This window comes from Argentina silus (assembly GCF_951799395.1).
Source record: "Argentina silus genome assembly, chromosome: 16".
In the NCBI taxonomy this organism is placed as follows: Eukaryota; Metazoa; Chordata; class Actinopteri; order Argentiniformes; family Argentinidae; genus Argentina; species Argentina silus.
The window spans coordinates 6,195,051-6,205,050 of record NC_139670.1 but is presented as its reverse complement, the minus strand read 5'-3'; the positions used below and the strand labels follow the sequence as shown (position 1 = coordinate 6,205,050).

Below are 10,000 nucleotides of genomic sequence, written 5' to 3'. Positions count from 1 at the left end.
AGTGATATTACCATTGGTTCAGTCCACTTTGTTTAGAGCACGCCCAGGAGGAGTCACTACATAATTGAAGGGAATGATGTGGCTGTGGTATGGGTCTCTGGATGTCTCAGTCTCTACCCTGGATTACTGGGTCACTGGGTCACTGGGTCACTGGGTCACTGGACCCCTCTCCTGACAGGCTCCAGCCTTCAGCATCTATGTAACAGACAGAAAGCTTCACCATACTGGTGGACTGGACCCAAAGGGAGGCTTTATTGCCAGATCATGTCTGAGCCATGAGTCATTATCCATGAGATAATGAGATTATTGCAGAAAAACAACAACTTTATTTTTCCATAGATAGCATATGAACTCAGTGTGTACTGAATTTGAATTGTGTGTGTCCCTCTCCTCCACCCTCTAGGACACTGTGTATGCAGTCAATGGCATGACGCATTCCTGTGATGTTTACCTACTTATATTTCACAACACACACACACTTCCTGGTCTGGTCTGAGACGGGAAGGTGACGATGAATCCCTGCCTTTCAAATACAATGTTGGATGCAAGCCTTTTTAGAGATAGATCTGTTTTACTGTATAAAAACTTCTATGTTTGTTTTTAGGATGTTCTCTCAGCTAATGTTATCTGAAAAATTCAGACCAGCAATTCTTGATATAAACATTTGTACATTGTATTTGTATGATTTGTATCATCATTTTGCTGTTTGATACTATATTGTTGTTATTTACGGTTTGGTTTGTATCTGTTTTCAATGTACAATGACAGAGATTATGGTATGTAGATCGACACCAACACCAAAGACATAGAAGATAAAGTCACTGAATGAACAACTTATTTTGTACAGAAATTAAAGATTAATAAATACACTGATTTCCAATAAATCTCACAAACAGGAATAGTCTTGGTTCAAATCCAGTTTTTTCTCACATTGTCCTATATAAAGACATTTATGAGCAGTATCATTTTATTTAAGAATATAGGGGCGCTCAGTGGCGTAGCACACTAAGGCGCTTATCATATCATCAGAAGGTCCCTGGTTCGATTCCGGCCATTGACATATCCTGCATGTCATCCCTCCTCTCTCTCACCCATCCTTCCTGTCAATCTCTACTATCTCCATCCCAATAAAGCAGAAATGCCCTAAAATATATTTAAAATAAATAAATAATAATAATCTGCTAACTGAAGAGAAAGTGCTACAGAATGCAGTGACTGACTATGTAGGAGTGTGTAGCATTTCAGAGGACTAGAGTTGTCTGTGGCAGTTTATGATAGAGATGGACTTTATACTGTAGATGGGTGCAATTAAATGATGACAATTTGATAGCCTTCTGAAATGGACATGGCAATGTTCCATTGTATCTGCCTGTGTGCGTCGTCTATACCCAAGTTGTTTGGCAGGATCAGGATTTACTGTTACAGGAAGGTGACGCCTACATAGAAGAAGGCTGAATTTCCATGATCGAGAGAGAAATGGATTTTCCCAAAGCTTTCCTGATCATTTTGATCTCAGCTTTACTTTGCTTTCTAGGATATGGGATGTATTTCAATGTGAATGTTAACAAGATGATCAGTGTGGGGTAAGTTTTTATAGCAAATACTCCATGGACACATTGGATTGGTAGCTTGGGTTTCATACTGAAAAGGCAGTTTCTCTGACTGGCATTCAAGCAAATTTGGATTTGATGAGCTCTATTGAAGTGATCATAGATGTAATTTGTTTTTATTTTATCCATGCTTTAATTCTTTAAGCCTCACGGATACATCACAAATACAGATAAAGCCCCTGGTCCTACCATAGATTACTTTTTTTTTATGATGACTGATGGATAGATGATTCACTTACTTAAATAAATGTATCGGTTGTGTAAGTCTCTTTGGATAAAGGCGTCTGCTAAATGCCATGAATGTAAATAAAGTAGATAACGTACATCGGTATCATCAAACCTATCAGATTACATATGTTATTCTGTCTCCTGCTGCCACTGCTGTTTGTGAGAACAGATACAGTATGTCCCACCACGCTCTCGGTGGTCTTAAAAGAAACGATGACATCACGACCGCCATGGCCTCCCTCAACAAGCACAGCTTCAACAGGCAGCCAGAGTGGAGCGTGGGAGACGACTATCAGCTGGGCCATAAACCCAGATCCACAGTGAGTCATCAAACAGAAACTGGACGCCTCCTATTGGAGGATTAAGCATTTCTGCTTTGTGTTGACGTCACCATTATAGACTGGGCCCACCAACGGAAAAAAAAGAAAAAGAAAAGGCATTTTAGAAACATTTGACAGGGCCAAATGTCAGTTTTTTGGGGGGGGCTGGGCCCAGTCTATTATGGGCATTTTTTTTTATCCTATCCCTTCATAGAACTTTCTGCTTTTTCGCTTTCAGTTACTCCTTTGTCATTGAAATATCTGTAACACACTATGAGGCAACAAAAGTCTGTTGTGTCACGGCTGATGTCCTTTTCAGATTTGAATGATCCAGTCCTTGTGTTCTGTGTTCTCTCTGTGCCTGAAGACCTGTGCAGAATCAATCAGGAATTCAAACGATTCAGAGTTTCAATTGGCATTCATTTCCGACATCCAGCTCTTCATGGGCAGAGAGAACCTCAGTGTTCGTGAGTTTAACAGACTGGCCCATTACAGCAACCCCTTTGGCTTCATGGGCTACAACTATTCAGGTGACTACACAACATTTAATTTCCACTGTTCTATGATAACAGCAGGCATCTTGTGAAAACACTGACATTGTCTTATCTAAAACTCCTGTCCGACCAGAATTTCCCAAACTGCCTCAACATGGCATGTTTGTCATTTATTTGTCCCCTCCACATAAATCAGTGGCATGCCCCAAGACAGCATTGTACCAGTACTGTGTCCCTCTGTCCCTCTGTCCCTGTGTCTAGTTGTGAAGGCGGCCATCGACGTGGTCCCTCAGCCAGACACCCCCCTTCTCCTCCCTGTTCCCATGGCAGCAGGCGGGCAGGGGTCTGTGCACTGTGCTGTAGTGGCCACCGGGGGCATCTTAAATGGCTCCAGGATGGGGAAGGAAATAGACGCCAGTGATTATGTGTTTAGGTGAGGGGGTGACATCTCCTGTTCTCGCTACTGCTATAACTCTGTATTGGTGAGGATAGTCATCATCATCATCATCATCATCATCATCATCATCATCATCATCATCACTATCTTCTTTGTGATCATAACAATAAGCTGACCTCTCCTACATACAGGATGAATGGGGCTGTTACAGCTGGCTTTGAAGAGGATGTTGGGAGGCGGACGTCAGTCTACGTCCACACGGCCCATGCCATCACATCATCACTAAGGACACTCAGCAAAAGGGGCTTCAAACAAATACCCCATGACAAGGCAAGAAGCAATGAATCAATCATGTTATCAATCATCGTATTTGTATGTACTGTACGAGGACGTGATAAACAACATGACTGTACTAAAGAATCACAATGAAGACATTTTCTCATTGTCAATTGTCTACTACAGCAGAGATGGTTTCAGCATTTAAACCGCACCATCTCAGAGCTCTTTACATTACAAAGGGGAACTCATCATCTGTCCCCAGTGTACAGCACTCATATAACAGTATACTGTATAAGGCCACCATTTTACCTTGATTTAATGTTATCATGTATGTGAACTATCTTTCTATTTCACTCTGGAAGGACATTAAGTATGTCCTGATCCCTGAGGGCATGAGAGACCTCAACTTCCTGGAGTCCCTGATCAAGAACAGGAAGGTGCCGGCAGGGGAATATAAAGGACGGACGTAAGAGTAATGATTACATTGATCATGATTATGGGTCGTATTTTTCTTGGGTTAATTTATTAAAACATAGCATGGCATGTTCTCCATTATAAACATTGTATTTTTCTTGTTTTGTCCAATTAGGATTTGTCTTTCTGTTGTTTCAGACCGAGGTCATATTACGGAGGCTATTTTAATGCGAGCAGCTACTATGTTCTTCACCCTGACTTCTTAAGATATGTCAAGAACAGGTGAGACCAAAAGCTTAAAAGCCAATCAAAAGAGGTTACTGTGGAGTTTCGCAGAATATATCCGACATCCTGATTTGAAGATCAATGCTTGAGTACAGTACTGTAGGTTGGTCGTGATCATTCTCATGAAGTCACTAAATGAGAAGTGTCTTGGCCTGGCGGTTGATTTAGGACTGGCCGCGTCTGAGGCATTTTTATAGGGTTGGTCTTTCTAACAGATTCCTCAGAAGCTCGACCCTCAATACTACAAGATGGGTGATTTACAGACCAAGCAACGGAGCCTTCACCCTGTTTCTGGCCATGCACACCTGTGACACAGTAAGGATGGGGGCCTTGATGCTTTTATCAACAACTCTGATGCTGCGATCTGTTCCATTGCAACTCAAATTAGTTCGAACAAACTAAAAATGGATGAGTAGGAGCTGTGAATAAGAACTGATTTCTGAACCCGTTACTGTATTTATAAAACAATGGCCTAGTAAGAATCAATTTAGACATACTCAGTGTTCTGCACTGTGGAATTTGGAGCCCACTAGATTACAGGGTCCTCAATATGCTTTTTCTCACATACAGGTGAGCGCCTATGGGTTCAGCACTGTGGACCACAAGAAGTACTCAAACTACTACTATGACAAAGTTCCATCTAAAGTGAGATTTTACGCCAACCATGATTATAAACGGGAGATTAATTTATGGAAAAAGTTCCACGATAACAAACTGATCAAACTTTACCAGGGGAAGGAATAGTGAAGTAAAGCTGAATTTTGTGAATATATACAAGTCCATTTACGTTTTTTAGAAATGTTGTTATGTTATATTTAAACTGGTGTGTTTCTGTTGGCATCAATGTGACATTGATATGTATACATAACATGCTGCTATACAGCATCATGTACGATGATGCAGCGGTCGCGCTGTTCGGTCACGGCTTTTCACTGTCTTGGCGCCCCGGTGGTGGAACGAGCTTCCCACTGCTGTCAGGAGTGCAGAATCATTACCTGTCTTCCACCGTAGACTGAAGACCCATCTCTTCAGGCCACATTTGACTGTCTTGACTGTCTCCTAAAAATCCTTCTTCTAGCATTGTGACTGTCAATGGCCCTTGGTTTTTTATGATGACTATGATGTATAGATGATTCAATTGATTCTATTACTTTAGACAAATGTACTTGTTGTAAGTCGCTTCGAATAAATGCGTCTGCTCAATGTAAAACATTTAGAAAATGTACATGTAAGTTATAGTTCTGTGGCACAATAAACCAGCGCGAGTTTGACATTGTGCAGTCAGTGTGTCAAGATGATGTAAAAAGAGTAATGGTAGGCCAATTAATCAATGAGAGATTAAACATGTTTTATCCAAATGTATTACACAGTCTTAATGCACACTTATGCTTTCAAATTGTTTCTTCCTATTTTGGCCAATGTTGGTCTAGGGGTGAACTTTGGACGGTTAAACTCAGAAATACAGCACAGCATACAGACCATTTTTCCCTGTGATTGAGAACATGAAAAATCATTCAGTTAGCTTTCATTCATCTGCAGCACCATTCACATTTTATACTGTCAGTACCACTATTGCAAGAGTTCATTGAATGCAACAGGTGTACCAGTATTACCATGTATGTTAGCAATACCACGTAACACCAGCAGGTGTCACTACGAGCTAGCCGACTCCTCATAATGCGCAGATTAGGCTAATTATGTTGAATCCCCCTCCACAAAATCACTTCTCAGCCTTTAATCTGCATCATAGACAGGCTGTTTAATGAATGTTGGACCATCATTGGCCTCAAGGACCCTCCAAGGATCAGTTTACCCCTCCACCCCAAATCCCCAACGCTTGGATTTGCGTCCTCTAAACTGGTTTAAGTAAGATCCGTGTCTGGTCGGTGTTTTATGCGGGAATAGGTGGGCTAACTCCTAGTCACCACTGATAAAGGATCAGATATGTGTTCATTCCCCGGGAATGGGTAAAGTTATGATTGAGGGGAGGGTAATCTGATCAGTGTTTTGATGCGTGGGGGGGGAAGGAGGAGCCAACACGCGGAGACGCGCGCTGGCTCGAGGTCGGGGAAGGGATCTGCGAAGGGCTCTGTGCCTCACTGTGGTTTATCCTCCGCGAAGAAGCCTTTTCTTAATTGACAAGCCTACAAAGTATCGGCGGAAAGTGTGTGGATATCATACGCTATGGCTGTTTGTCTAATTCAACTACTTTTCTGAAAGTGTACTCTTGTCTTGGAATGAGTCGCTAACGTAGTTAACTTTTCACCCTACACACTGATTTCGTGCGGACCTCTTTTTGAGCTCCAAGCACCTGACGCTGTTCAGCCGAGCTATCCTTCAACTCTCCCCAAGAGACAGGCAGTTTGTCAACACATGGACCGGTGAGACCTTATTTTCATACTATTTTACTGCATTATGGACGAGGCCACACTCACATGCAATATTATTGAAAATATTTGAAATGTTATGTTATAGCAGGCACCTTATGCTAGGGATAAAATAGGAGCCAACACATAAAGTAAGTGCTAGCTGCTAGTTAGCTGTTTTCATTAGAAATCCCTGTTTGATAGCTCTCATATCAGATACATGCTGTTATGGTTGCCTGACAAATGGTGATCTTATTTCCCTTTCACTATCTACGGGAAAGCCTTGTGGCATCGGTTCCTGTGTTTGTTTCTCGATCTGTGTGTCCACATGTTTGTGCTTCCATAGATGGAGAAAGCTGAGTTTGTGTGATGATGATATACATGCAATTATTAGACAGGACTCGTTTTTTTTTGTTTACTGGAGCTTGTCAGAGAAGACTATACAGTAGTCATTTACTAGCTGGCAAGGTGCCTGACCAGTTTTAGATCATGTGTCACAGCACTGACACGCATGGTGTTGGGATCACATAACTTATGAATGTTGGCTTGACACTGATAAAAGAATTTGCACTTGATACACACACACACACACACACACACACACACACTCTCTCGCTCTCTCTCGCTCTCTCTCGCTCTCTCTCTGTCGCTCTCTCTCTCTCTCTCTCTCTCTCTCTGTCTCTCTCTCTCTCTCTCTCTCTCTCTCTCTCTCTCTCTCTCTCTCTCTTCTCCACATGCAAGACAGTCTGTCAATATTGTTTTTCACTGTGCAGTCTATCCAAATGTCTTTGTACTGGGCTATGTCTAATAGAACAAGCCTTCTTGCTCAGGCCATGTACTTGTGCCTGCAAAAAAATAAAAAAAGGATCAAATGTGTCTTGGTTGACGTCTTCCTTGGTCCTGCTTCCCTAGCACACTTCTAACCCCTGCTGCTTTGACGAGGCACAACATCACTGTATCCCATTGTGATCTATGAAGGCTGAGATTGACAGTTCATGAAATACAGATTTTGGAAAATGATTAAGAAGCAGCCCCTCTACGCACCATGAAGCTTAAGAATTATGGCATCCCCAGTTCCTTCATTCAAGAGATTGTGAGTTTGCATAGTATATCATTTAATAGGATGGTTACATTCTTATCATACTGGAGGTCTAGGAGGTCTTTGCAGAGCAGCATACAGGTACAGTAAAGGCTAAACAAATCAACGCTAACGTGTCTGATGTTCCTTTGTTCGTAAACACAATTAAGCAGACAGCTAAGCTCCAATGCTCTTTTCTCCTTCGCCCCTCTCTAGCCTGATTGGAGGTACAGTACAGTCAGTGTTTTAGCCTTGAGTTTGCCTCCTAGCTTTATTGGGCTTCCTTATTGCGGTTCTGTTTTTGCCCAGAAATTCTGTTTTAATTGGAGTTTGTTTGATCTAGGATATGCCTCACTGGTAGCTGAAGATAGAAGCAGGGACAAGTTTTTCTTTTTTTTTAAGGAATCATTTCTCCTGGATATTTTGTGTCCCCTTAGTGACGTGCGCTTAGTCTCCCCAGTGGTACAGCATCTAGGCAAGGTAATTGTGAAGCGGTCATTTGCCTGAATTTCCTTCTGGGGAAAAATAAGAATGCTGCTTTTCCTTAAGTTTTGGCAGAGTGCCAGGCAGCTCTGACTGAAGAGATGTTTCCTAAAAGTGCAGGGAACGTGGATGGAGACTTAGTCCAGCACGGAAAGATCTACAGATTAGATTTACATTCCTCGCTGAATGGGTTTCCTGAATGAAAGAAAACAAACAAAGTAGATGCATTTAATTACCCACTGTCCTTAATAGTACGCCTCTTTTAAGACTTGTTAATGTCATTATGCAGTTATTACAACGCAATACTTAACACAGTTACCAAGAGCTTTCATACTTTGATTTCTGAACTTTCTGAAGACATATCCCTGAAGTTGCTTGGTTGCAGTGTGCGGTAGCCTAGTAGCACATTGAATTCACTGATTGTTTATTAATGTTTGTTAATATTTATAGTTTATTAATATTATTAATGGTAATAAATACCCAGCACACAGTCACATACTTCTGTATTCTAATGGCAGGTTGCACTGATCCAGGCTGGTGGAAGCAGAGGAGAGACCCACACACCAGACCCCGAGGACAACTTCTAAGAGACTGCATTAAGGATTCATCACGACCAACAACCAGTCCTTGACACTCTGGAGACCAACCTGCTTGTTCAAGACAACAAGCTGTCTGGAAAAAGAACAGCTCATAGCTGCTACACTTATCACATCGTCTCACCAGCTGTTGCCAAGCACAACTCTCAGAGATACACAATGTTCTGTCTCTGTGCAGCGGTACCTGGCTCTTCTGCAGGGTTCGGTGTTTGTTAACGCAACTCTTGTACGCTCACCGTTGTGTCCCGAAGAAGAACTGATAGGGATCGGACAGAGACACATTAATGCCCCACACACTCCACCCCTGACATTCCCCTTAGTATGCCCAACACCTTGACTGGGTGAGGGAGCGGTGAACTGCCCTAGAACCGTTTGTGGTCAAACTGCGGTTGACCCAGGACGACCGTGTGCGGTCACTGCCACAGGGGTTGCGGTCATGGGTAAGGAACAGGATCTTCTGGCAGCAGTGAAGAGTGGGGACCTCCTCTTGGCACACAAGCTCCTTGCCAAAGTCAAATGCAACAAAACCAGTGAGTAGTGACCAGTAGTCTCTCTCTCTCTCTCTCTCATTCTCTCTCTCTGTGTCTCTCTCTCTCTCTCTCTCTCTCTCTCTCTCTCTCTCTCTCTCTCTCTCTCTCTCATTCTCTCTCTCTGTGTCTCTCTCTCTCTCTCTCTCTCTCTCTCTCTCTCTCTCTCTCTCTCATTCTCTCTCTCTCTCTCTCTCTCTCTCTCTCTCTCTCTCATTCTCTCTCTCTGTCTCTCTCTCTCTCTCTCTCTCTCTCATTCTCTCTCTCTCATTCTCTCTCTCTCTCTCTCTCTCTCTCTCTGTGTGTTTCTGTGTTTCTGTTCCTCTTTCTCCTTTCAAGAAAGCAAGCTCAGGCATATTCTAGTGGCTGATTATAAAGTATGGGCTAGTATGGGTGGTCTGTGATATGGACTCCATGGTCAGTGATACTGCATGTACCCCCTTCAACCTCTAATGTGGCCTACCTACCCTGTCACGTTCAGAACCCTCTCCTTTAGGTTTCTCTGTTCCTTTGTTTGCGTGTGTATGTTAGTCACCCGTTGTGTGAGTGATTATTGTGTGTTTGTGCTGTTGGCATGTGTGTCCTTATGTGTTGGCTTGACGTACCGTGACAACAACAACAACAAAAGAGATAGCCGAGGGCGCTTAGTGGCGTAGCACACTAATGCGCATACCACATAATCGCAAGGTTCCTGGTTCGATTCTGACCCTCGAATGCATGTCATTGCATGTCATTCCTCCTCTTTCTCCCATCCTTCCTGTCAATCTCTACTGTCTCTATCCCAATAAAAGCAGAAATGCCCTAAAAACATATTAAAAAAATAAATTAAAGAAAAAGATAGCCAAGCCTCAGTCCTAGCCCTGGGCGCTGTAGTACTTACATATCAAGGAAACTCTTTGTCTTTAACCACAGTATCAGGTTCA

General features: G+C 42.6%; 3 protein-coding genes across 5 annotated transcripts in view; all 3 read left to right on the top strand.

Annotated features, from left to right (window-relative positions):
• Positions 1-892, top strand: part of rab40b (RAB40B, member RAS oncogene family) — a 14,571-nt gene extending 13,679 nt beyond the window's left edge. For all 3 annotated transcript variants that reach the window (XM_083687888.1, XM_083687887.1, XM_083687889.1), the window contains one exon: positions 1-892. This exon is cut by the window's left edge and continues 600 nt beyond it. The gene's annotated coding sequence lies outside the window, so the exon portion shown is untranslated.
• A 1,122-nt stretch (positions 893-2,014) lies between these two features.
• st6galnac1.2 (ST6 (alpha-N-acetyl-neuraminyl-2,3-beta-galactosyl-1,3)-N-acetylgalactosaminide alpha-2,6-sialyltransferase 1, tandem duplicate 2) lies at positions 2,015-4,993 on the top strand (the record flags this gene model as incomplete). The annotated part of the gene is made up of 8 exons (XM_083687616.1): positions 2,015-2,158; positions 2,526-2,688; positions 2,914-3,085; positions 3,241-3,379; positions 3,691-3,794; positions 3,941-4,024; positions 4,243-4,342; positions 4,598-4,993. The coding sequence occupies 8 exons, from the start codon at positions 2,015-2,017 to the stop codon at positions 4,769-4,771; spliced, it is 1,080 nt and encodes a 359-aa protein (XP_083543742.1). The 3' UTR covers positions 4,772-4,993.
• A 3,834-nt stretch (positions 4,994-8,827) lies between these two features.
• LOC310817033 (CASK interacting protein 2) overlaps positions 8,828-10,000 on the top strand; it is a 31,842-nt gene continuing 30,669 nt past the window's right edge. Inside the window, exon 1 of the mRNA XM_083687435.1 lies at positions 8,828-9,080. Within this exon, the coding sequence (XP_083543561.1) occupies positions 8,987-9,080 (94 nt within the window). The 5' untranslated portion in view covers positions 8,828-8,986. The remainder of the gene's footprint in view (positions 9,081-10,000) is intronic.